Source organism: Platichthys flesus, chromosome 7, assembly GCF_949316205.1.
Source record: "Platichthys flesus chromosome 7, fPlaFle2.1, whole genome shotgun sequence".
NCBI classification, from domain to species: domain Eukaryota; kingdom Metazoa; phylum Chordata; class Actinopteri; order Pleuronectiformes; family Pleuronectidae; genus Platichthys; species Platichthys flesus.
In genome coordinates, this window is record NC_084951.1 from 21,807,133 (window position 1) to 21,833,203 (window position 26,071).

General features: G+C 42.9%; 3 protein-coding genes across 5 annotated transcripts; 1 reads left to right on the plus strand and 2 right to left on the minus strand.

Moving 5' to 3' along the window:
* Positions 1-153: 153 nt before the first annotated feature.
* aaas (achalasia, adrenocortical insufficiency, alacrimia) lies at positions 154-5,349 on the minus strand. Its single transcript, XM_062392950.1, has 17 exons — positions 5,191-5,349; positions 4,874-5,005; positions 4,628-4,755; positions 3,908-3,963; positions 3,717-3,808; positions 3,574-3,620; positions 3,206-3,304; positions 2,860-3,003; positions 2,399-2,519; positions 2,191-2,315; positions 1,856-1,916; positions 1,676-1,766; positions 1,483-1,576; positions 1,239-1,306; positions 1,063-1,144; positions 851-935; positions 154-377 (listed from the first exon to the last, which is right to left on the minus strand). Exons 2-17 carry the CDS (start codon positions 4,982-4,984, stop codon positions 222-224), a joined length of 1,560 nt encoding a protein of 519 aa, XP_062248934.1. The 5' UTR covers positions 4,985-5,005; positions 5,191-5,349; the 3' UTR covers positions 154-221.
* Positions 5,350-7,685: 2,336 nt separating this feature from the next.
* On the plus strand, positions 7,686-17,678 carry map3k12 (mitogen-activated protein kinase kinase kinase 12). The gene is made up of 14 exons (XM_062391105.1): positions 7,686-7,916; positions 9,504-10,020; positions 11,366-11,549; positions 11,664-11,855; positions 11,959-12,117; positions 12,561-12,719; positions 12,840-12,948; positions 13,114-13,223; positions 13,484-13,600; positions 13,695-13,829; positions 13,947-14,664; positions 14,762-14,829; positions 15,006-15,303; positions 15,881-17,678. The coding sequence occupies exons 2-14, from the start codon at positions 9,558-9,560 to the stop codon at positions 16,034-16,036; spliced, it is 2,868 nt and encodes a 955-aa protein (XP_062247089.1). The 5' UTR covers positions 7,686-7,916; positions 9,504-9,557; the 3' UTR covers positions 16,037-17,678.
* Positions 17,679-18,539: 861 nt separating this feature from the next.
* Positions 18,540-24,021, minus strand: LOC133956668 (poly(rC)-binding protein 2-like). Of its 3 annotated transcripts, none has more exons than XM_062391913.1 (13): positions 23,876-24,021; positions 22,989-23,105; positions 22,834-22,857; positions 22,710-22,742; positions 22,491-22,607; positions 22,258-22,389; positions 22,042-22,170; positions 21,854-21,928; positions 21,550-21,591; positions 21,120-21,192; positions 20,968-21,023; positions 20,663-20,832; positions 18,540-19,760 (listed from the first exon to the last, which is right to left on the minus strand). In XM_062391913.1, exons 2-13 carry the CDS (start codon positions 23,055-23,057, stop codon positions 19,724-19,726), a joined length of 957 nt encoding a protein of 318 aa, XP_062247897.1. In that variant the 5' UTR covers positions 23,058-23,105; positions 23,876-24,021; the 3' UTR covers positions 18,540-19,723. The 3 variants fall into 3 exon arrangements, with proteins under 3 accessions (XP_062247897.1, XP_062247896.1, XP_062247895.1); XM_062391912.1 differs by having other exon boundaries at positions 21,532-21,591; XM_062391911.1 differs by having other exon boundaries at positions 20,968-21,192.
* Positions 24,022-26,071: the final 2,050 nt, after the last annotated feature.

Consider the following 26,071-nt stretch of genomic DNA (forward strand, 5'->3'; position numbering starts at 1 on the left):
GATTGATTTCTAGTGTGAACATACACTGTGACACAAGCACCGCAATGAAGGACAAAGATTTCCACTTTAACATCCACATTTCACCACAACCTCACAATGTTGATCTGGTTGAAATGTTTTGAGGAATGAAGGAAGCAAACCAGTCAAAGGATGTCAAGAACATTCTAGACTTTTATTGACAATTCATTACATAAAAAATGACGTGTGTGTTTGATGGCTGGTCAAGAGATGAACTCTGAGAAGAGCGACTGATTGGCCAAGGCACTCTGCCTTTCCTGCAGGCGAGGCAACAACGGACTGCCACTCAGGCCAAAATGGGGGACAGCAGTACTCAGGAAGTAGAAAGGCACATGGGTAATTCTTCCATTGGACCAACACTGAGAACAGAGGCCGAGGGAGAGAGAGAGATGTCAATTTGGAGGTGAAGCCAGTATGGTTTTCATGTTACAGCATTACACATTGTCATAACATACAGGCCAGTAAAATGAAATGATTCACCTCTATATAAACATTTTACAGTAATTTACAGTAAGCAATAATTCCTTACTTAAATATATCAGGCATATAACAGATGGATAAATCACCAAAAATAGAAAGAATTGAATTATTGGGGCTTAGGCTAAAATTGACACTTGGTCGAGGAGATGATGAGTTTTTAATATCATCTGTTAAAAGATGTATTGAGAGTTTTCTGCAGGTCTGAGGATCCCGTCTAAAACATCTTAAAAACAACTACAACACACTGACAAAAAGCCTCCCATTTTTAGTTTTCCCTGTTCAGGTCTAAAACTGCCCAGTATTTAATAAAAACTAATAAATGATAAACAGGGATTTGTAGTTTAGGACTAACCACAGTGAGCAGGGCTCCATGCTGGAAGTTTGGATGGAACTGCATCAGTCTGGGCTCTGCATCAGCTTCCCCTTGAACAAAACCACTAAACAGGGAAACAAAAAAGTAATTAGCAAATCCAGACGGGATACACTGTAGTACGATCCTGGGAAATGCAATACTGAAGCTACACAAATATGAAATGTACAGTAACCACATATAAAAGTACAAACCATGGCAGAAGCTCAAAGATGGGGTTGGTTCTTGTCTTGAACACTGCTATGATCGCAGGTCGGTCTGCTGACTGTGGATCTCCTGGGAAAATAAAGGCAGAGTAGAGTTATTAAAACTATACTGAACTAGTGATCAGTGGCTTCATTGAGGTGAATGAAAAAAAAGTGTGAAAGACCTTGAAGAATAACTGCGAGTCTCTCTCCTCTCGGATCCCAGGCTATGGACTGGATCTCTCCACCGAGACTGGTAAAGAAATCAAAGAGAAGTGAGTGACGCTCACCTTCAAAGCTCAAATAATCAAGTGATGAAGAGAAGCATTCATATCGTCTACTTCCGTTTCTCCCTGGACTGTTTGGAAGCACTAATTGCCTCCGTGGACTAAAATGCAGCCAATTAGCGATTTAGCTTAAAGATCTTACATGATGTCTCCATCTGGTGTGTTAAAGGTTGTCTCCGATAGGTCAGCCACCACAGCTGCTGCCTGTGATCCTTTGGAGGTGCCTGAAGAGATGCCTGCAGAATAACAATGACAACGTTTCCAGCTGTAAAATCAACCGAGCTGCGTATTCTTGAACACGACCGGTTACTCTGTATGAAGACTGAGACATGAACCTGGTGCGTCAGTGAAGGTCAGAGCGTAGATGACCATCTCGCCCTGCACAGTGAAGAGAAGCCGGCTCCCATCTGGACTCCAGCAGCCAGACTGACAAAAACAGATTCCTCATTAGTTGATAAATACAAAGATGTAACATATTTTCTCATAACGTTGACACTTGGAGAGAAGTGAATCACCTGGCAGCGTCCTTTCACACATGGCCAACGCTCACAGGTCCACATCCTGGTCTCCCAAACCCTGAAGAAAGGAACTTGACTTATTCATTTGTAAAAAAAACTCCATCCAATTATTATCTGGTGACACCTGATTAATTCCAGACTATGCCACTAATCCCTTACATGTTCATAAATATTCATGGCGCTCTACAATCATTTAGAAAGTGGCCAATGTCCACACACATCAAATATGTAGGAGAGAATTGGCAGCTTTGCATATCTTGAACTTGAAATGTGCAAATGTAGCTCAACACGAACAGAGGGAATGAAGGAGGGTAGCTAGCAAATATTCTAACCTGAACAGGGCAGAAGGTGTGGAAGCCAGGACATGGCTGCCGTCAGGGGACCAGGACAGGAAGGTGACCCCGCCTCCTCCGACCCGCTGGAGTGGCACACAGCTTTCTGCAGCGACGTCCCAAACCTGAAACGTCACTGACGTCAAAAGCCTGAACAACCTTGTCAGAAATCCAGTCCATCACTTAATATGAATCAGTTGCCTCGTACCATTATTGCAGTGTCCATGGGTGAGGCTGACACCAGAAGAGATCCGTTTGGAGACCAGGCGATGGAAGTGACTGGGGAGTGACCAGGATGAGACAGAACTTGAGCACAACCAGATGAAGGCCTGGACGGGTCAAAAGGAAGAAGAACGGGGCATCATGAAGAAAACAAAATACAAGATGTATATGAGAGTTTCTGCAGCGTTTATCGATTAAATTAAAAAAAAAAATGTCTAACTCTTTAACACCTAATAGCTTTGACATTCATACTGATTAAATTATAAATATATTATGTGAATTTATGGACATTTAAAAACACATTTGTCTGTACTTCCCGACCATAACTTACAGTGATGTTATTAATCAGTTCACAAGATTTGGATCCAGATAAGTGACAGCCTGCTTGAGTAGTGGCGGCATTTACGACTGAATTCAATGGTTTTTAACTCATTGTACTTCACGTACCTGGTTGACAGTGAGCAGGGGTCCACGTGCCAGACCAGTAAACAGTTCTGACAAGCGACAGCCAAAGCAGACGCACACAACGGCTTCCACTGCACTGCTGCCACGCTCCTCTGGAGACGGTGCTTTAGTGTGGGAGTGGTGGCGCTGTCAGGGAACAAAAGGAGAAATCGTCAATACCTAAAGTGCTATGTCAAAGTTTAAGAATTACGAGTTGTGCCATTGTAGTCTTAGGGTAAAAGGATAAAGAATAACTTGCAAAGAAATCAAGAGTGTGATTTCATTGCAGATATTCAGTGTAGACTTTATTCTATGAACTGTCATTTTGGCAACCGTAAAGTAATTGTACCTTTTAGGGTTGTAGATTTTAATGGAGTCGTCCAGGAGGGCGACGGCAAACTTATCTGTGTGGGGATGCCACGCAAAGGCTCGCACCACACAGTCAGACCTGGTAATGAAGAAGGGATAAAAGCAGAGAAAGGTTGTGGACTATTCAACAAACTTTGGTTTTACAGTGTGAACAAAAACAATCTTTTATCTTTTATATAGAGCAGAAACTACGATTGGTTTCATTATCCATCAATGTATATGTTTGAACATTTGGATTGCAAACTATTTACTTTCTTACATAAATTTTCAAGAACACTGCTGAATGATGAGATTATTCTTTTAAATCGTCAAAACTGCACACATACATCTTTAATCTGTGGCACTTACCAGTTCAGTACTTGTGAAAACTCAGCAATCATGTTTTCACTGCTCAACTATGGAGCAAACGACAAAGAGGAAACACACAAGTTAATGTAACACAACAAACAAGTGATAAACATGTGCAGCACTTCTTCTAGGTAAGAACTTACTGTAAGATGAGGAAACAAGGAGCCGTGAAACGAAGAGACCCTCTGGAGCAATGCCAGGGTGCAACCAGAACTCACTGAAAGCCATTTTGGCACTGCAAGAGAAAGACATACAACAGAGTTATTGAATATAGGAAATGTAGAACCAGGTTGGTATGTGTAAAGAAAAAAAAACACAACACAAGATCCCTTACCCTCTGTATTTGAATTGGTAATTTCAGTCAGTAGTCCTGACAAACCACCATCTCGCCTGGAACAGAGAGAAGTCAAATTATAAAATTTGTCTGTCATAGATTTTGGACAAATTATTGTTAAGACAGAACATTCACTTGACATGATGTCTCACAGGATCATGTCATCTCCTTCATATACCCAGAAAGAGATGAGGGCTTGAACCACCAGCCTCAGTAGTTTAAACTACCTCTGCATTTTCATACTTCAACACAAGTTACATAAGATTCCATGTGAATTGTTTCTTTGTTTTTTATTTACAATATGTTGTGGAAAACTGTAATATCCAAATGACGAGAGCTGCAAATATTCAGCAAATATAACGCTATTCCCTATTCTCAGAGAAAAGGAAATTTAAATTAAGACTCATATTGCAAAAAGAAAATCAAGAACATACTTACCATCCTAGTTTCAATAAGGTGTTTCCACTACATCTTTTTCCAACAGGGAAACCCTATTAAGTTTTACCTTAAGTGTAAAATGCCCTGTTCAGTACTTCAACATCATTCAAAACCAATTAAAATGGAATCTTACAAAGTATATGTATGTCCTATGTTGTCCAGACAATAATAACTCTCTGCAACATTTACCACACCTGCATGGTGTGTGTATGTGTGTAGTTGCACAGATATGTGAGGAACATTGTTAGGGTCTCAGGATTGTGTTCTATCCATGTGTGTTACCATGCTGCAGCACTCCTCATCCACAGGGTCTCGGAATGGTCCAGAAACGCCGCCTTGCTGCTGCTCTCTGTTCGGCTGTGGAGCTTCAGAGACTCCCGGGGGAAGTAGAGACTCAGTGGACTGGTGTCCTGCAGAAAACAATACAACGTGGGTGAAGACACATCCACAGTGGACCCGGTCCATTAACACTAGCACAGACACGGGACTAATTCACCACCACAACCATCACACATATAAGCTCCGGACCTGCTTGGCTCGGTCCTCGGTGTTGGACCCGGACAGCAGCTCGTTGTTGGACTCGCACAGGGTGCTCTGTCCGAGAGCCAGTGGAGGGGGGAACAGCGACAGCGAGCACATCTTCTCCGCGGGGAAAGGACCCTGGAAACAAAGCATTGCACGGTCAGGTACACACAGTCATCTTGGCTGCCATGTTTACACCCGAACAGCTGAGAGAAGCCGGGGCGAGCAGCGGGCTAGCTAAAGTTGGGAGTTAGCTAGCTATACGGTTGTAGTCCACTACTTTAGTGCCGGTTGTTATAACCGTCGGTGTCCGGTGTGGTTACCTTGTGGTGCGTCCTGTTTGTGGCGGTGAATCAACACGAGCTGTGATTCCAGACAACAACTCTAAAGTTCATGCTTCTCTGTTGTGACACTTTCGGTTCAACAGCTTCAAGCTAATCCCGCCGTGCGGACTACGGCGAGCCGGAGGGACAAACCGTGTGCGACTCTCCTTTTTTGGTCTTAAAGCAGCTTTACGGCTACAGGCCTGCTTAGGTCAGTCACCTGTGAAGACCAGCATTATTTACCCCTGAACCACCGCGGGGAAAAGATGATGATGATTACAAAATAAAATAAAGTAAAATTAATTAAAATTAAATTAAATGTAAAACAATTAAATTAAATTAAATGGAAAAAAAATGAAAAAAAAAAAATGCGCACGCACCTTCTGCGCACCTTCTGCGCAGAAGCCCATTGCGCACTTCCTGCGCAGAAGCCCACTGCGCACCTACTGCGCAGGAATTGCCGCGCAGGTTTTTTTTTTTTTTTATTATAAATTCAATTTTCCCCTGTTTTTATATTTAATTAATTTTAATTTACATAATGGATCGGATGGAGGTCGGAGGTGGTATTTGAACCCGAGCCCATCAGTTGAAGAACGAATACTTTACCAACTAGGCCAGACAGCATGATGTGTGTTATGTGGAACATTGAGTCCAGACCACCGTATTAATGTAATGCTAGAAGTTCAATATGCGTTCATTCCTTCAGATTACTTCCAACTGGATTGTTATGAAAATGAAGAAATTTGTATTGTTTGGATTCTGGGCACAGGCAATAAATCAAGTTTAATTCATAAACATTATTATTTCTTTCTTTAGGAAACTACTGTTTTATCCATCACTGCCACCAGCAGGTCTGGATTGATTATATGACCAGTATGTTTTATTTTGCCGCCATTGTAAAACCCTTTGTTTTGTTGATTTTGGAAAGTGCTCTATTTAAAAAAAAAAAAAGTATTGAAACTTTGATAATAATAATAATAACGGACATTAGTCTATTAATCTATGTAACAATGAAAGCAACTTTACTTCATTCTTCCTCTTTGATAAAATAATCTCTGCTGGTTAGGATCAGGAATTCAATCCCTGGTTGTCTTGCTGACACGGTGCAGAGTTCACTGCACAACCTGCACAGAGCTGACATGTTGTTCTCTTCAGGACAGAGAGCGACACTGCTGCATCAACCCTGAGAAACAGGTAACAATTATTTGTTGTCAGATACAAAGCAGGGATTTTTATTTTACTGCCACCCATCTTAAATTGTTTCCTCATGTTTTTGCCCTGCAGTGTACTTCCTCCATTTTCCTGCTAATGTGAATTGTGATTATGATGAAGATAATGATGGTCTGTTTACCCCAGTGAGAGCTGAGTGCACGGTCAGCAGGATGATAATATTAAGCTGTTAAAAGCCACTAGGGCTCCTTCCATCACCCCTTTGACTACACACCATTAAAGGATATTTGTCTGTTCTAAAACAATAGATAGATGCTCATATTAAACTGTCTGTGAAAGTATTTATTTTAATACCATTCCATTTTATGTGATTTAGGGCAAAACACACAGTTTGGTGAAAGCTAACATGAGACTCCAACATCTCTGTGTTGGTCAAGTCAAGTTGACATCTACCAAAGTTTCCTGTCATGGCTCTCAATTGAAATAACCCAAATGCCTTACTGAGAGACACAGACGAGGGATTATTTAATAGCCATAATGAACAGGAGGAGCAAGAAACAGCAAGAAAAAGATAAGTTGTCTTAGTTTGTGGTAATTTGATAAAGGGTTAGGGTTAGGGTTAGGGTTAGGGATCGAAAAAACTAAATATAGTAAGATGATAAAGGTTTGGAAACAAGCTTATGACACATTAACCCCTAAAGTCACGGTCAGATAACCGGGACTCACCTCAGTGTTTAAATAGGATACAAGTAAATAGACTCTTGTAGTCCTCATGACCATCAAAGTGCTTTACAGTTCAGTTGTTCCATTAATCCATTCAAACACACTTTAATACTTTGCACTTTCTCTATTACACATCACTCACACAGCCATCAAAGCTGTCAGTGGCAAGTTGGGGTTTAGTGTCTTACTCAATGAAAAATTTGGTACATAAATAGTTTGAGCTGGGTAACGACGACCTTCTGCTTCACCTCCTGAGCCACAGCTGCCATTGTGTGAACTTGCTTTTTGTGGCCCCTCAGGTTCTTGGGGATCCACTTCAGTGATCCAGCCTTGGAGAGTAGCACAACAGCATCCTTGGAGCCATGCGTCTTGCTCAAGCAGCAGGATTAAGGACTTTGCAGGTGAATTTCTCAGATGTGGATATCAGTGAATGAAATGAGCACAAAATTAAACAAACACAGCGTGCTGAGGATTGAAATCCTAGTTGTATGTGTGTGTTGTCTCTTTTGCAGAGGTTGGTTCTAGCGCCCCCATGCGGCGCAAGTCTCATTTCCGTGACGTCAATTCAGCACTGGGAAAGAGACAGCCACCCCCCCCCTCCAAAAAAAGAAAATAACCCAGCGCGCCTCACGTTGCATGGGTCCCCGGTTATTGATAACACGATTCGGCCGCTGGGATCGGTCCCAGGAACGTGGAACTCGTGGATCTAGGAAGGCGAAATCCAAAGAGGCAGACTGGACCGAGGAGGAACAACGATTGTCTCATTATCGCGGACAAACAGAAAGCGGAGCCCACCCATTCACTTGACAACGCGGCATCAAGCGGGCAGAAAGGTAAGGGAATGTCATACTATCCGGTTGAATGCTGATTGATTACGGGATAAGGGTTAAGGGTACATGGAGCCCTGGTGCAGCTGCTCGGCGCGGCCGCTTTGCACTGCACCAACGAACCGATGCTGCCAGGGAACCAATCATCGTCGACGGATGCAAGATAATCATATTTGTGCAGCAACATTATGAAATATGCGTGTGCGTAACGATGCCAACATCATGAGTGGATGTGGAGACGCTGCGGCACTTTCACTTGGCATGGACCATAGTAGGCATTGGGCTCGCAATTCATGCACGTAAGCTATGATGCTGCTGAGTGTCATCATCACATCCTCGGTTATTTAAAGATTGATCTTCTTGCGTGTGCGTGTGCATGCATTCGCTTGTGTGCCTGTGTGTGTATGTGCATGCATGTGCCCACTGCTTCCTCGCACAGGCCCGGTTGGTTGTTTATTGGCCGTTTTTTTTCACGCTCTCATTTGGCTCCTCTCGTGCAGTGGTGCAGTATAAGACATTGAGCTGGTGTATGTGTAGGATATTCGAATAGTAGCCTATACTCTCTCTTTCTCTCTCTCTCTCTCTCTCTACACCCCCGCCCCCTTCCACCTAACCGCCCCCCCCCACCACATGCACGCAGGCACGCACGCCGAGGTGGTTATGCAATTCGCCATATTCTTGAAAAATGCACACAATGCTCTTGCACTTGATGCACGACGGGCGACATATGCACGGGAGCCGCTTTGCTCGGATGCTGTCAGGCTGCATTCGATGCTCCACTGAGGGACGGTGTAAGAACAGGTGACCGTCTTGCGGCGCTGAAGCTGCACAAACTCCTCTGCTCGATTCATTCATAAAGAACCCCTCGCCACTCTCTGGGTGATGGCTCCACTGGGCAGGCTGGTTTTCATTCCCATTCACAGACACAGAGATGAGGCTTTATACTGCGCGATTCACACCGACCTCTGATGTGGAAATGAAGCGTCTGAGTGGTTAAACTGGTGGACTGGCTGGATGCCCAACTCACTGCACGACTACACTCGTCTGGTGGTTCTAAAAGATCACAAGAGACACTAACAGTACAGCACAAGTCATTTCAGCACTGGACAGCTCCCTGAGTCAAACTGAGCTGTCCAGTGCTGAAATTGATCATTTTTTTACTTTATATCTTTAAAAATGAAGCCCAATGATGGCAATGATAATAATAGTAAGAATTATTATAAACTGAATTAACAAAGCGCCTGTTAAAAGACAGTGACAATGTGTATTACAAGGTAAAAATGTAAAATTGAAGGGAAAACAATAGGACACTATTTAGAAGCAATTTGAAGATCACACAGCACTAAAGAACAGATACCGACATAACAATAGGTTGCTGATGAGGAAAGAGTAAAAAAAAGATAAGATATCAATATAAAATGCTTTCAGAAAGGTGTCTTTAAGAGAGATTTAAAAGAGGACAAGGGGGTTGTCAGATGGATCTCCTCAGGGAGATTGTCCCAAAGAGTGGGAGCCCTGAAAGGCCCGGTCACCTTTGGTTCACAGCTGAGACTGTGTCATTCTAATGTTGTCGTCATAAATCTTCTCCTTCAGGTTTACCTCTCCATCCTCCATCCACCCTAACCTGCGGTGTTGGGGAAACCCCTGATGAGTGGTACCTGTATCCATGAGCCCCGTGCCCCTTCCCCCTCCCTGTCAGGCTTCAGCACCCCCATCTCAGAGCCCCCCTATCGACGACTCGATGGAGACAGCCCTGCCTGCACCCCCGAAACGGACCTGACCCCCACACAGTGTGTCCTCCGTAACGTGCTGTCCATCGACACCGGTGGACAGGGGGCACCCTGTGGCAGCAGCCCCACTCCCAGTGATGGAACCTCGGCCCACTTTGACAACAGCGTGCTAAAACTACATGAACATGAGGTCTGCCAGTGTGGCGGCGGGGCCGAAGCAGGGCACAGTCCGGAGGCTGGCGCTATGCGGAGCCAGTCGGACAACATTCGGCTACAATCCGGTAGTGGAGGTTTTTTGGAGGGACTGTTCGGTTGTCTCAAGCCAGTCTGGACGATGATTGGAAAGGCCTACTCCACCGAACACAAGCATAGCCATGAAGGTAAGTGGATATGTTCTACCTGTATGCTCTCTGACCTCTGCTGGGTTCTGCACAACAAATCTAAATGCCACAGAACAAAGAAAAGGCGACTATTTTGATACTTAAAAACGTCATTTAGGATATGATATTACTGTGTAACCATGGAGATGTACCTTAGAAAAAGAAGAACTGATCCCAGGGCTGGAGCTTGAACTCCACACTGACGAATGAGGCATTCAGCTCCTTTACTTAAGTAAAGTTACCAGTGCAGCAATCTATGATTACTCCACAAGGAGTATAACTGAATAAAAGCACTCATTCTGCAGAAATAGAGTGACTGTGACTGACCTATTATAATATATTACATTACAGTAATGTTGGTGATTTGTCGTTACACAGATACAATTTGTTGTTGCCTGAGCCAGAGCTAGTTGACTGTACAGTGATTAGTCTGAGGTCGGGCCCCTCCAGAGACCAACATGAGGGGTCCTGAGATGATTAGTGAGGCATGAAAGTAGAGAACAAAGTCTACTACTCAGACTTATTCAGATTTTTTACACTTCTCTACTTTTTTGAGATATTGAATCATTTGACACGTTTAGGCCTTGAAAACTTAAAACACTCTGAGATCGATATGATTCATTATTTTCACCAGAGTATCATGTTCTTTTTTTAGGTATAATCCTAAAAGCAACTACAGGTGTGCGATGAATTAAATGTAGAATTGGAGTATAGAGTAGCAGAAAATGGGTATCTTAGATTGTGTCCCTTCTTGTGTACATTTTATTTGTCCTATTCCATAACCAGGCCTCCACTTTTTCCATTGCTCTCTCACCTCATAGTCACCAGACAGTGAGTTTTCATAGCCGCACTGGGGGAAGCATCTTGTTCCTCCACTGCAGCTCTCCAGAGATCTTAACACTTTGGTGGACCTTATGAAGAATTGATTCGCCTGTCTCTTTTATTCTGCCCAGCTCGTCTCTCTTTAGTGACCATGCTCTCGAAGTTGTTTGAGTCGCGTCACTATGACAGCTGACGGACAGATTAGAGCAGAAGTGGATTGTTGTTCTTTTCCCTCAGTCTCCTCTTATCTCTTCATAGAAATACTCGATAAGATGTCAATATATCATTTTTTTGAACAAGGCAGGTTCTTTGTGTTCTGCCATGATATTCCTCTGCAAAACCCGCCTCACCTTTTTCTATACTAACAAGAGTACATGTTGACATTTGGATGCTTTGCAATATGTGATGAATATATAACTAAGTGATAACTCTTTCTGTTGCTGTGCCTGTGTTTTAGAACTTTCCATAATTCCACATGTAGTCACAGAGTTTTGTTTTGTTTGGCTTGTTGGTCTGCGGTTAGAGTCCTGGGAGGTTCCTTTTGAGGAGATCTCGGACCTGCAGTGGGTGGGCAGCGGGGCACAGGGGGCCGTCTTCCTCGGCAAGTTCCACGGAGATGACGTGGCTGTAAAGAAAGTGCGGGACATCAAAGAGACCGAGATCAAACACCTCCGCAAACTCAAACACCCCAACATCATTACTTTCAAGTGAGGAAACCCGTGATATCTGTAACAAGATTTGAATATGCATAAATCCCACTTTTATATAGTGTTTCCTTTTCTGCCTCGCTCTGCTGAGTTATCTGATGGTCTTGCCTCCAGGGGAGTGTGCACCCAGGCTCCTTGTTACTGTATCCTGATGGAATATTGTGCCCAAGGCCAGCTGTATGAGGTGCTGAGGGCGGGCCGTAAAATCACCCCTTCCCTCCTGGTGGACTGGGCCATGGGCATCGCAGGGGGCATGAACTACCTACATCTCCACAAAATCATCCACCGAGACCTCAAGTCCCCCAAGTGAGTGAACACAGCCACAGCTTGTAACACGAAAAGGCAACACAACATCTAAAGGATTCTTTATTACTCCCACCTGAAATACTGTGTAATCTCTCCTTTGCAGCATGCTGATTACACACGATGACCTGGTGAAGATTTCTGACTTTGGCACCTCGAAGGAGCTCAGTGACAAGAGCACCAAAATGTCGTTTGCTGGGACCGTGGCCTGGATGGCTCCGGAAGTGATTCGGAATGAGCCAGTGTCAGAAAAGGTGGACATTTGGTAGGTCTCGTAAATGTTTGTATTTATTTCGAGCTTATTTCAATGCTGCTGTTTTCACAATTATCTTCAATGTACTAGTATAGAAGTGCAGATAATGCATCAGTGTTGTGAGTTAATGGTTTGTGTTTTGAGTCTTTCAGTGTTCCTCGAAGGGAGTTGTATGATTTCTGCTTTTATCTTGTTGTGATGTAGTTCAGTATGTATTTAAGTTTCTACCTCAGTGAGACTTCCTTGGTGGAAGTAACAGTAACTAAATACATTTACTCAAGCAATGTACTTAAATACATATTTGAGTTACTTGCACTTTACTCACTTACTGCTGATAATCTTGCTGATAATACTTACATTACATATACTTTTACTTAGGTCAGGTTTTGAACGCTGGTATTAACGTTGAGTCAGTTAAGGATCTGAATACTTCTTCCACCATTGAATATATACAGGTCCTTCGGGGTGGTGCTGTGGGAGATGCTAACTGGGGAGGTCCCATATAAAGATGTGGACTCATCTGCCATCATCTGGGGCGTGGGAAACAACAGTCTTCAGCTGCCCATACCTGAGAGCTGCCCCGACGGTTTTAAGATCCTCCTCAGACAGTGCTGGTGAGTAAACGTCTGGAAACAGAAATAAATAACGTGGCTTATCTGTGGTTTAAGGGCTTTATTGATTTTTACAGTGAATTGTAAATGTAAACAGCTGTCTCCTCCATCTCTGATCCGCAGGAACTGTAAGCCCAGGAATCGTCCTTCTTTCCGTCAGATCCTTCTTCATCTGGACATAGCATCAGCGGATTTACTGTCCACTCCACAAGAGACGTACTTCAAGTCTCAGGTATGGTTTCTTGTCTCATTTCCCATCTGAATTAATGAATATACATCAAATAAAAATGGCCAAATTCATAATAAATAGTCAGACATTTCTGCCGCACTGAAGAGATCGTGATTGAGCTCAGTGTGGGCTAGACAGAGCTTGTTAACAGAAATGTGCTCTCATCAGGCTGAATGGCGAGAAGAGGTGAAAGAGCACTTTGAGAAGATTAAATCTGAGGGTACTTGTATCCACCGACTCGATGAGGAACTGATCAACAGACGCAGGGAAGAGCTCAGGTATATTTTATACTCATACCTCTCATATACCGTGTTTTATGTTAATTCACAGTATACCAAATGTATTTCACTGGATCGTGGTAATTTTACGACATTGGTCTAAATACAGGAGGCCACTTACATTCTGTCCTATTTCTCTATGCCACTGCTTTGTCTGCCCCTGTGGATGAAATAAGTGCCTTGAGCGGACGCCTATTGTAGAGGATTTGGATTCTCTCATGCGGATGCACAATGACATCAGTAGCCTCTTTTCTTCCCAGGCATGCGTTGGACATTCGTGAGCATTATGAGAGGAAGCTGGAGAGGGCTAACAACCTTTACATGGAGCTGAGCGCTGTCATGCTGCAGCTGGAGCTTAAAGAGAAAGAGTTGCAGAGGTACGAATAACTGCGTAGACCCAGGGTGTATTTTTGCAAAATGCTGACATTCTTCATTAATAAGCCGCTCTGTTTTCACACTCTTTCTGTCCAGGAGAGAGCAGTCTTTGGATAAGAAGTATCCGGGCTTGTTTAAGCATCATAGTTCCAGGCAGGGCAGCTCCTCCAACTCCATGGACAAACTCATCAAGAAGAGAAATGTCCCCCAGAAACTGCCGTCAGGAAAGAGGTGTGAGATCTCAGTTCAGCGGCTATTTGATAAAAGTTTAAATCTGAAATGGAAAATTTGTAATATTCATAAGGCTTGTGGAGTATAGTTGTTGACTAACCCCTCCCACTCTTTCAGGCCAGACATCCTCAAGTCTGAGGTAATCATTCCAAAAATGGATTCCTCCGTAATGCAAGTCACCATCCCAGCCTGCCCCAACAGAAGCTCCACTTCTCCTAACCGGTCCCGACGGGTAAAGACCCGACATCGCAAGCCCGGTAAGGGTAGCAGTGGGGACCTGGCTGGACTCAAGGTGAATCAGTCGTCCCCTAATAGGGACACAACTGCCCAGGTTAACAGTTCGACCACTAACACCTCCAAGCATCTCCTGGAGCCTTCTGCTGCCCTGCAGGGCCACGAGCAGCAGCAGCGGCAGCTCTCCTCCTCCAGCCCTGACCTCATCTGCACCACACTGGAGGCAGAGGCCCGGGGAAAAGGGGAGGCCTCAGTGGGTGGGCTGGAGAGAGGGGGGAGCCTCAGTGCCTCTGCGGGCTTAGGGGGGTCCGAGGTGGATGCAGCTGGCATGGATGACCTCATAGAAACTCCTCCGCGCAGTGACACTCCCAGCGAGGATGCTGCATCGTTCCCGTTCTCCAGCAGCCCAGACTCACCGTGTGGGAGGGGTGCGGCAGCAGGACGCGGATCTCTGGGATCTCCACGGCTGCCTCATGACGGAGAGGACAAAGAGGAGGGGGCCGGTGCTCTGAGGTTGCCCCGGGGGGCATCAGGGGGAATCGGGAGTCAGCACCTTACACCTTCAGCCATCTTATACAGGGCAGCTATCTCACGCAAACAGGTACAGAGCAGCAGGATGTGTGTAGGTTTTCCTCCGTGCTCCTCTGGTCATAATTTCCATCATTTTCACTTGTGCATGTTCCTGTTTCTTACTCCAGAGGCGTGGAGTATCATCAGAAGAGGAGGAAGGTGAAGTTGACAGTGAGGTTGAGTTACCACGGAGACGGTGAGTAACTTGATGTCCGTCTTCAGTGGAAAATTCCCTCCGGCCATGTTCCCTCCCTGACAAGTTGTTGACTCATACAAAGAAGAAGAATAACGTCATTCTGCCACTTCGTCAATTCTGTGATTTTTTTTTTTAAAAACCTCCTTTTTGTCGGTGTCTGTTTTCCATCTCTCCAGACGACCGACCAGCATCACCAAGTGCCAGTCGGTGTCTACGTTCAGCTCCGAGAACCTGTCGGTGTCTGACGGCGAGGAGGGCCACACCACGGACCACTCTCACAGCGGGACTCCAGACGTGGTCAGCACCAACACCGACGACAGGTTGGACGACCGCAGCGACGACCTCCTCTCGCAGGGCTCCGAGATCCCGGCAGACAACACTGATCCTGCGCAGGCTTCTGATGGCCTGTCAGAGAGAGACGGAGCCCTGGGCCCGGCGAAGGCTCAGCTGGACGCTGGGCAGAATCCTAATGAGGTAAAACGGCTCCACAGAGGACTGCATGTGTCAGTTGATGTCATCTTCTTATTCTGATGTAAAACACAGGAAAACAGTGGTGGAAAGTAACTAAGTAGATTTACTCAAGAACTGCATTTATGATGGATTTTTACACTTCTACGTTATAACCAATATTTTTCTTACTCCACTATATTTAATTGAATTCTGAAGTCACTAATTATGTTTCAGATTAAGATTGAACATAAAAAACAAATGCATACATGCAGATATTGTAAAGATGAAACCCATGAGTCTCATTAACCTTTTCGGCTAATGACACAAAAAGTGTCTTGGCCCAACATCACACACTTTGATGAGTCTCAGCCATCAACGTCTATTAAAATGTAAAGTGTCACATGTCCAAACACACAAATTGTACTTTCATTAACCCTTCACAATAAACATCAAATGTGAAGCCGATAACTTGAATGTATTTTGAGATAAGCGAGCCAAAGAAAGAGATTTCTGGAATTATCAGATAGATTTTACTTGTAATTGACAAGTTCATGCTGGTTGTAGGTCACGTGTGAAAATCGTTTTCCTCTTCTGTGTTTAGAGCCGGGCTCTTTGCGATGACTCCGACTGCGACAGTGCTGAGCTGGACCAGTCCGGCAGTGGAGAGCCCAGCCGCCCCCCCAGTGCTGGAGCATGGGTTCCACCGTCTCTGTCCTACCAGGGGTCTCCACAGGCGCCACACCCAGGACCTCCATAGACCCCTGGACACTGGGGACCGACCTCCAGCAGCCCGACAAAGAACAACCATCACAGGCGTACACCAATCTGTCAGAGCAGTACCTTACTGTCGTCATGAGGGATCACACCCACTACAACACTCAGACTATGACAAGTCGACTTATGGTGTCTCATAAGTTTGTTGGCTGGCAAACTGACATCAGACGACATAGGGCATTTGTCGTAACCTGGCATCAAATATTTTGGCAGCTTTTGACATCAGACAAATGTCATTTCCGTTCAGTAGGTTTTTTTAGGCAGATTAGCCTTAGCCACTGCTCCAGTTCAGCAAAAACTCTTTCACAGGCGCACGCACAAGAAGCCACCACACTTGTAGTCCTTGAAACACTCTAACCCTCACTCCTGGAGCCTCCTTCATGGTATTCCACACACTAATGCATCAGATACTAATGAATAATAATGTAAATATCCATGACATACCACATGAGAAATATCTACCTTTATTTTATTTGTAAGATAATGAAAAAAAAAAGAAGGTAAGACTAAACGATATGCAGCCCTGTGAACAAATGCATGACTACATGTTTATAATTTATGGTTTGAATGTGTCCGTTTTATATTTTGTGAAAGTTTACACTTTTTTAATCCTGAAAGTATTAAGTTTTGAGTTATTTTGATTTTGTTAATAAATGTCAGCACCTCGAAAAAGAGAAAAAAAAAAGTCATAATGGAATGAAAATCTCACCCGGACGTGGATCATGATGCATAATTAGAGATCTCAATAAGTGATATATATTTTTTTTAACCCTCCTACCACTGACTATCACGCACACATAAGACACGCGCGTGAGGTTTTTATTAAGCTCATCGAGTTTAGGATAGGATGGGAGTCGTCTGTACATACACTAAGGTGCCAGTCTTATTAGGGTGCTACCACTAGTGCAGTCTAAAACAACAGTGGTATCGTCAGGAGTTGGACATGTGCACTGGTTTCCTATGGACTTGCATATGTAAGTAGAGTTGCATTCAAACACAAGCACAACTCTTCAAAATACTGCACGTGTTCCCCCATCTCTGTTCAAACATGGTGCCTACATTGCCCACAATGCAACATTGAGATTTGGGTTTCTAACTGACTCACATGACATCACAAGAGGCAGCATCTATTTAGAGATTATACGACTTTATTTCACATTTGTGGTAATTTAGTATTCCCAAAGACCTTTAAAAATCGATGTTGGTGTGTAAAATAGTTGGAGTTCCGGCTTTAGTAACGAACCAAAACAAGTCGTGTAGCTCGCGACGCTGACGGGCTTCATAAAAACCTCAACTGTACATTTGACCCTTTAATATTACTGCAGGAGTAGCCGGATAAGGAATAGAGCACTTCTCCGTGGTGGTTACTAGTAAAAACAGTAAGTATCCTTTGGGTTTGAATAGAAATGTTTTTGTTTTTATACGGCATTGCACATTGTACCTGTAACATAGGAGTTATATCGAAAAAGCTAAATATTATGAGCAACAATAAATAATGTGTTGGTTAAAAAAGAAAAACTACAAAGCAAAACGTGTGTTTGTTTAAAAAGACGGGCCAATGACGTAGCTGCGGTTTGCGCTGGCTCTGCGTCACATAAGACAGCTGAATGAGAAATAAATGACTATTTTCAATGACTTTGAGCATGTCCAAACTGATCCAGTGTCATTTCTTCACTTGCACATTTGTCCTTTCATATCTGAAATAAGATTCCCCCGCAAGACAGGACCACGTCTGTGGATTAGTAAATACCACTTTCTGATTAGGTACCACTTACAAACAGTTTAGAAGCGTTTATCAATGGCTTTATTACGACTTAATGAAACCATTATTTATTAAATCTAATTCTTAATATACCAGCTACTAAGAAAAACAAATACTGGGTAGACAGGTTACAGAGGACTTGGGTCAAGCACAAGATTTATTCTTGAAATCCACAATGTAAAAATAAATATTCCTTGTCATATTTTTACTAAATTGCTCATCCACACTTTTCAGTCAGCAACTTGCTTCATTCTTATCAATTACTGTTCAACCATTTATCTCCTGGAAATCAGCTTATTCATATTTACTATGTAACAACAGACTGGATGTGTTAGTGTCAAGACCTTTGCTAATGATTTATTGACATTTAGAGGTGAACCAACTATTGCTGATGGCATATTACAAATCGAAAAACCCTTATTGCCCTTTATTAATGTCAAACTGACAATTATAACTTCATGCTAGAGGCATTAACCCTTTTAACATGGAACCCTTCAAAAAAGTCCCATTTATATAGATGGCTGGAAGACAAACAGCAACCACCATCAATGTGTGTAGCTGATCTATCAACAATTTATTATCCGTTAATAAAGCAATTAAAAGCTTATGAAGCCATTCCAATGTGAGACCTTATCAGAGAATGGTTCCAGTAAACCTAACACTGATAAATAAAAGGTGTCCATCTAGGAGTTCTGTTAACAACATAAAAATGACCAATGATCTCTTCAGCATTTCACATCTTTTTTTTAATTTCTGCATTTCATTTCAACAATTTAATTGCACCCAGATCTACAATAGTTTGAAAACGTGCACAAAAACGTGAGTTTCTTCATCCTGCAAAGAATAATAAAAAATAAAATCTGACCCAGGCAAAAAAGGATAGCAGGAAACTAGTGTTAATTCTATAATTCTCCTTCTAGTTAATCATAATTTAATACCTCAGCATGATATACTTATAAAGACCAATATGTCTTGTAGTTTTGCCCCTTGCAGCATTCCCCAGCCCTGCAGTTAAAAAAAATATTTTCTCTATTTAAAACAAACATTTCAATGTTATTATAATCTTCATCATCATTACTATGGTCTTAGTAATTTCTGAGAAAAGAAAATATTTTCCTCTCATTCAGGCCCACTCCTAGTCACCGAGGCCCACCCACCCTTATCAGAATCCAATATACAACAATGCTCAAAAGTCCTGATCGAGAAATATAACGGATGGAAACACAGGAATGACACAAAACAATTACTCTGCAAAGTAGAGGTGAGACTTAATGTAGCTTAAAATTCTCATCAGCACCCACATGAGGGATGAATTTACTTCTGACTGAAAGGTTGTTCCTGCACACATCTTGAACTGGAAACCATTTACACCCGTTAAAACCCACAGTTCCTCATCCAGGACCTACAGCTTCACACTGAAGATGGCAAATATTCATGAGCTCTACTCTCAAGGAGCTGTGTTTTAAATAAAAATAAATAGATATTTAAAAAAGGAAGGGAAAGAACAGTCCATCTATAATGTTATTGTCTTTTTTTCTTCATTTTAACATTTTCTAAGAAAAATCTGACATAAGAAAACGGTATTTATGCCTTTTCAGATTTTTCTAAAACTTTTTATATTTTACCTTTATCAAGAAAATCATACAGATATACAACAAAATAAGAAGAAAAAACAACAACAGTATGAATCCTTTAACAACTATATGCAAAGGGAATTTTAAAAACAAATAAATAAATAAAATACCAATATCCATGATTTTGTAATTAAAACTGAGGAAGAGTCTAACCAAAGCAGAGGAGAAAACAGTGAGTTTATAGTACTTGGTTTTTGCATTAAGTTCAATAAGGGACCTCTTGGTAAAAAGTAGGGGGAGGGGTTACTTTAGGTGCTGATGATGATCCTCCATGTCAGTTGGCTGCAAGTCCAGTAGCTTCAGAAGACAGCCTGAGGAGAACAACAGAAAATAGACATTTTCGTTAAAATTTCATTAATAATACAGACAAATGTATGTTTAAATAGTGACAATACTTATTACAAAAACGGTTTACATATGATGGCTCACGATTCATTATTTACATGAACACAATTCAATTAATTAATAGCAATGATAAAACATTCTAATCCAAACAGGCTCAATAATAAGATATCTCTACATTCAGGGGACCAATAAAAGTTACAATTCTCTGATGCCAGGAAAGTTCTGGTCAAGCAATTGTATTTTGCGGAAATAGAGCTTTGTGTCTCTTCCTCTGTAATGAACCTCAACGTTTGTGACTTGCTGGTCGTATGGCCACAATAAGAGCAGATCTGTAAACCTCCACCAACCATAAAGCTGCAGGAAATATAGTCACGATCTCCATTCTGCTCCTGAGTCACTGGGTTGAATAATGGCCAGAAAATTGTGTTTGCAGAACATTTAAATGTCAGTGAAGATGACCTTGAAAACAGCATCACTTGATCATTTTATTCTATGAAGACGTTTATATGAAAATGTACCATAATTAGCTCATTAATTCCAGAACATTTATTTTGGGGGATCAGTTCGATTTGGACCTTTGAGCACCAAAATCTTCACAGTCCAAATGTACGGTTGTGCCAAATTTTTGGGAAATCCTTCAAGGTCTTCAGTTCACGAGAATGTGAGACAAATGGAAAGACATTTAAGTACAATAGAATGTCTCTGGTTGTGGCTATCACAGTCAGGGAGGCATAAAGAGAAGATATTATGGTGTCCAGTGAACCCTTTCTACTGAAACTGACTCTTTACTCAAGACAAACAAAACAAAACATAGAACACTCCTGTCAACCTGCTATTGAAAGGATGCGTCTCAGAACTCCTTTCTTACCGAGCATTAATCAGGTACTCAGCCAGGCTGATGCTGGCATGGGAGCCAGTGATGGTGACCTGTCTGTCAGTTGAGCCCTCCACGGGGTTAGCGATCTTGATCTGAGCACCTGACATCTGACGGATCTCATTGATCTTTGCGCCCTGACGACCAATGATGCAACCAATGAGCTGAAACAAGAAGAAACCGTGAGAACACATCAACATCTTCAATCCCACAAGGTAAACAATAAAACGACAGGACAACAGGATATTTAGGATGTTGTTTCCACGTAAAAAAGCAAAAAGGAGGTAAAGGCCACTTACATCGTTTGGAATGGTCAGCTCATGAGAGCCAGTTTGTGCAGAGGCATCCATCCCGCCTGAAGAAATGCAAAGAAACCCGACAAGAGTGTTGAATAAACAGATTATTACAGATTTACAGCAATCAAACTGCCTCTTTCCATCTGTCCACCTACCCTGGAAGCTCTGGTTGCCGTGTGCAATGGGGAAAGGGCTCTGCTGCATGGCCAGCTGGTGAAGTTTGGTGAGCTGTTGATAAACAGAGGAATCGACGTGGAGAGCAAACAAACACAGACCAGGAGTGAGGAAAAATTTTACGACAGCAAAGCTGAAATGTTGCAAATATTTCCCATTTGTAAAAGAGGTTATAGTGAAGATGAGAGGAAAACATGGAATGAAGCATGGGACCCATGATTGAGCCTCAAGCTTGAAAAATGTTGATGTTAGAATTTTACTCTACAATCTTTGGGCTATTGAATGAATGTGACTGTCAAGCAACGGTGGTTGAAATAAATGGGTCAGAGGGATGGAATAAGAAGGTGGTATGGCTTCCCAGGACCGAAGTTGCAAATATATTGGATCACTTACAGAGGGCCCTTCACTTACATCAGGCTGTGGAATGGCGTGCTGCCCTTGGACAGCGTATGCCTGCAAGGAGAGAACAGCACTTAGAGGGTGTGGCAGTGTCACACACACTGAACTCAAATATCCATCAGTTCACTGTCCTTGGTTAGCGACAAAACCAAAGCCAGGCCGGCTATAAACAGCACACCAGCTACTGGAAACAATTGCTTGTGTATAATTTGACTCATTTGACCAGAACTGCTTCAGCACAAAGTGGAACCAAAACTGGACACAATCAACACAAATACTTCACATGACAAACAAAAGAAATGCTTTCATTGTTTACCTGACCACCTGCAAAGATGACAGGAGAGCCTGAGGGTTTGGGTCTGTACGGGATGGTCACTCCCTTCGGTGGAGACTAAACAAATAGAAACATTCACCATTGACTATTGAAGCACTATCAACAGGAACATAGTAAATTATAAATAATCTTTGGTATCAATAAGAGCAATTGCAAATGGTTGTCTGTACCTCAAGCATGACGACACAGATCTGCTTGACACACTCGATAATGGACTGGGGGGTCCCTGCAACGGTGATGGCACGCTCTGTTGAGTTGGGCAACATGTCCCCTGCTACTTGTACCTGAGCTCCTGCTGACTGTGAACACAGACATACACACCGAGAGTAAGGACTCGTCCACACAAATTCAAAACATCACAAAAACAAAGAAGCCCGGTGACAAACCTCTCTGATTTCCTTGATCTTGCAGCCACCTTTGCCAATGAGCGAGCCACACTGGCTGGCAGGCACGACAAGGCGCATGGTGACTGGCGGTTTGCTGGTGGCTGTACTGTTAGTCATTGAGGTGCTGATGTCCTATACAGAAAGTAGCATGACAGGAGGAGAACAGTGAAAATTAGAACGTTTCAAATCTGTTGCTGTATCACGGGTGACGCAGGATGTGGCGTGCGACTAACCTCTTCCAGTTTCTCGATGATCATGGAGAAGGCTTTGAAAATGGAGGTGGTTGGTCCTGCGAGGGTTATGATCCTCTCCGGACAGTTCCCCTCTGAGATGTTGATGCGAGCTCCGCTCTGCAGAACAAAACATGGAGTATTTAGATCAGGCACAATGTAATGCCGTCACGCGCAGGCATGAACGCCACTGAAATTATGAATGAAAACAAAATAACCTACCTCCTCTCGCATCTTCTTAACTGACTCTCCTTTCTGTTGAAGAACGCACAAGTACACAATATTTACAAAACGCACCACAGGACAAGAAAAAGATGGATTCTCGCAGGCATCAACACAAACGTACCTTTCCAATGATGCTTCCAACCTCCTGCGGGTGGAGATAAAAACAAATGACACGTTAAAGCAAGCTATGTATTGTTAATGGCCACCAGACCTGATTATACTGGGGGAGGGGGGTGAATGCTTGAAATCAGACATCGCGTGCAGGGGCTCACTCACCTTCCCGTGCATGAGTAGCCTGATTGTTAGGGTGACGTTAAGTCCTCCTTCAACCAGGCTAGAGTCCATTTCTACCGGGGAATCCAGGGTGAGTCTTTGGTGAGACAGGCTTAAAGTCTGAAAACAAGAGGAAAACGGGACAATCAGGGACAGATGTAGTAGCTGGAGAGAAGAGCCCTTTAAACCCGCTGCTGTCAGTGCAGATGCGTGAAACGATGCGGACGGTTCACATCTGGAAAAGCCTCTAATTGGAATTTAATAACGTAATTGTGTCACCTTGGGAAAAAGAAGGAGACGCCTAAGTCCAGTAATTCACGTTAGACTGGCCCGACTCCACTGATTCAAGCTAGCACAATGACCCACTGTCTCTATGGGGGTGATGCCTAATTCCTGGCATGTTACAGCTATGGCGACACAGCTCGTCATTTATTTAATGGGTTCGAATCAAGCTGGGGGAACTTTTGATTTACACTCGAGTAAGTTTAAGCCGAGTGCGCGTCCACATTAGCAACGAAAGACTGGAAAGGGGCTAAGGCTAACGTCGCAAATCCCTGTCTATTTTGGTGAGAGCAACACAGTCACGCAAGGCTACGTAAGCTAGTTAGCACAGCCACATTTCCTAATAACTTCTCCTTTGTGGTGTTTGGCGGAATAATTTGCGGCACACGTTTAGGTACCGACGCCGGCACGTAACTCTGCGACGGGCTGCGACACCGAAAACATTTCGGGGGATTTTTTTCCATTCGCGCTCGCTAGCGTTAGCATCGTACGCTCCAGCGAATAGTCGGGTCCCGCGGCCTCCGGAGCGCGTCGAGTAGTTCCTGCCCTTCATCCCGAAAGCTGCGGACAAAAACAGGCAGAAAAAGCAGAACGTGTGTCGCTCTTACCAAAACAGGCCCTTGAAGAGTGTTCAGGGGGAGTGGGTAGGGTGGCAAGGGTGGAAGGGGAGAGGTTCGGGAGGGAGTTTTAAAAGGATCCGGGGAAGAGGGAAGCGACACCGCTGCTCGATCGGACTCTTCTCTCCTGCTTAGCACAAAAGACCCAATGAGTTCAACTTTGACCTCCGCGGCCCCGCCCCTCCACGCACAGCCCCGCCCACCTCGGGAATACGTCACACACGTAAAATAAAGGCCACGATTATATTTTGATTTTATTTCAGTAGGAAAATTATAAAGATGCAGTAAGTCACCGTGATGAGAAACAGAATAATGACTTAATATCTCATTGTTATGACTTAGTATCTTATTATTATGACTTAGTATCTTATTATTATGACTTAGTATCTTACTGTCATGACTAGTTATGATAATTATGTACAATTAACATCATGTTTAGCTACAGAAAATGTCTTATAGCCAATGCATAAATGGATAGATAGATAGATAGATATTTTCATTCTGTGTGTTTGCAGACAGAAATATTTGTGAATTATACCTGAAAAGATTGTTTATGGTTGAAGTTGTTTCAAGGTTAAAGAAATGATTCTACACTGGCACAACATGTTGAAAAAGAGTCAATGAATCACTAACAGTCAAGTTTCATGTAATAAATATAGTGTGACTAGGCTGACAGCCTAGAAATTGCAAAAGCCTCACCTCATGACCTCACCTGCAAAATAAAATAGTCCTGCATAGAGCACCGATCTGGCAATCACCCAAGGAATAATTATGAAATACTATTTAAAAATGTATATATCATGGCATGCACTGCAAATTTAACAGTGAGAGAAATATGTTCTTCTCTAATGCTTACTTGTAGAGCATACAATATTTACATTACCTTGCAAAACGTGAATACATTTAATCTAGATTAAAATATTTATAACATTGTAAACGGTGGATTATAATCCCCCGGTGTGTAAAATCTTTTAATGTTCAAAAACAAAGTTGAATTGTGTTCTGTGGAATCTCAGAAAATCACAGTCTGAAGCTTTGACGCTGCTGATGACACACTGCTGCAGTTTTCTCTTCCTCCAACAGATGGCACAACAACACTGTGATTACGGTCACCTCAGCACCGAGCTGGTTTCAGTCAAATTTCAGGGGATTCATCCTTTTTAGCATCACCCACATTCAAATCAAACTGAACGTGTTGACTTCAGTGTCCTGACCTTACTGAATAAATAACTGACGAAGCACCTTTAAGCAAATACCTTTAAACAGGCATGTCATTCACTTAAAGATATCAAATTAAAGATAATAGTGAATTTAGATGTGTGACCAGAGGGATGAAATATGAAATAATAATGTGTGTTTCATTTTTGAAGCAAACGAGAGACAAATGGTCAGTAATTAGTCATACTGGCTAGTAATCAGTCATATCGCTAACATGGCTATAAAATTGGCCTTTTGTTGGCTGGTACCTCCAGGCTGTAATGATGTTTGAAAGACTGCTGATACAGTGTAAACGATCCCAAAAGGACGACTTGACCTTGTGACCTGAAAGCAATGAACCTCAGCTTCGTTATTTCATCTTTCCTTTGTTTAGACGTGAAATGTGATTTATGACGTTCCGCTTCATGGTGGATTTCCTTGTTTGCTTGCGAGACTGTTGTTTTGTCACATGATTGATGGGATAACTGAGGACCTTAATTGGCTGCTATACTCTTTTATTTTGAATTAGAGGGAGCAGGACCGAAGCCCTGGATTGTACAGTTAAATCCTCTGAATCGTGACGTTATTAAACCAGCGTACAACAGAAAAAACAGAGGAGACGGATGAAATGGAACAGTACAGCCCTGTAACCATGTGTTCATGGTCTGGTTGACGGAGTACTCTGCCTGAACTCACTCAGCACATGTTCATTAATCTGGTGCACATCAGAGCACCCACGATACAATTAGTCAATGGCTGGAATCACTCGCCATTGTCTGTAACCAGTCTTCTATTCCCCCTGAATCATTAATCTTTTATAAATCCAATTCTCCATCAGAACTGAAGTCCTACACATCTTGATTTACACACTGTCGTTTAAATGCACAACTCGTGAATCACGTCTGGCTCAGTGTCATGGAATCAGAATCGTTGCTTTCGATAGCTGGCCTCCACTCTGGAGGAGATGGAGCTCAGCTGATCCGAAAGCTG

What these genes read in the sequence shown, in the direction of transcription:
- map3k12 (XM_062391105.1), top strand. Translation starts at nt 9,558, where the DNA reads ATGAGTGGTACCTGTATCCATGAGCCCCGTGCCCCTTCCCCCTCCCTG. An exon ending in AAAGAGAAAGAGTTGCAGAG is followed by an intron (nt 13,601 to 13,694) that starts GTACGAATAACT and finishes CTTTCTGTCCAG; the next exon opens with GAGAGAGCAGTCTTTGGATA. An exon ending in GTTGAGTTACCACGGAGACG is followed by an intron (nt 14,830 to 15,005) that starts GTGAGTAACTTG and finishes CCATCTCTCCAG; the next exon opens with ACGACCGACCAGCATCACCA.
- LOC133956668 (XM_062391911.1), bottom strand. Translation starts at nt 23,057, where the DNA reads ATGGACTCTAGCCTGGTTGAAGGAGGACTTAACGTCACCCTAACAATC. An exon ending in TCATCTTTGCAGGTGGTCAG is followed by an intron (nt 21,592 to 21,853) that starts GTAAACAATGAA and finishes CTCTCCTTGCAG; the next exon opens with GCATACGCTGTCCAAGGGCA. An exon ending in GAGTACCTGATTAATGCTCG is followed by an intron (nt 19,761 to 20,662) that starts GTAAGAAAGGAG and finishes TGTTCTCCTCAG; the next exon opens with GCTGTCTTCTGAAGCTACTG.
- aaas (XM_062392950.1), bottom strand. Translation starts at nt 4,984, where the DNA reads ATGTGCTCGCTGTCGCTGTTCCCCCCTCCACTGGCTCTCGGACAGAGC. An exon ending in ATGAGGAGTGCTGCAGCATG is followed by an intron (nt 3,964 to 4,627) that starts GTAACACACATG and finishes TCTCTGTTCCAG; the next exon opens with GCGAGATGGTGGTTTGTCAG. An exon ending in CCATGGACACTGCAATAATG is followed by an intron (nt 2,316 to 2,398) that starts GTACGAGGCAAC and finishes GTGACGTTTCAG; the next exon opens with GTTTGGGACGTCGCTGCAGA.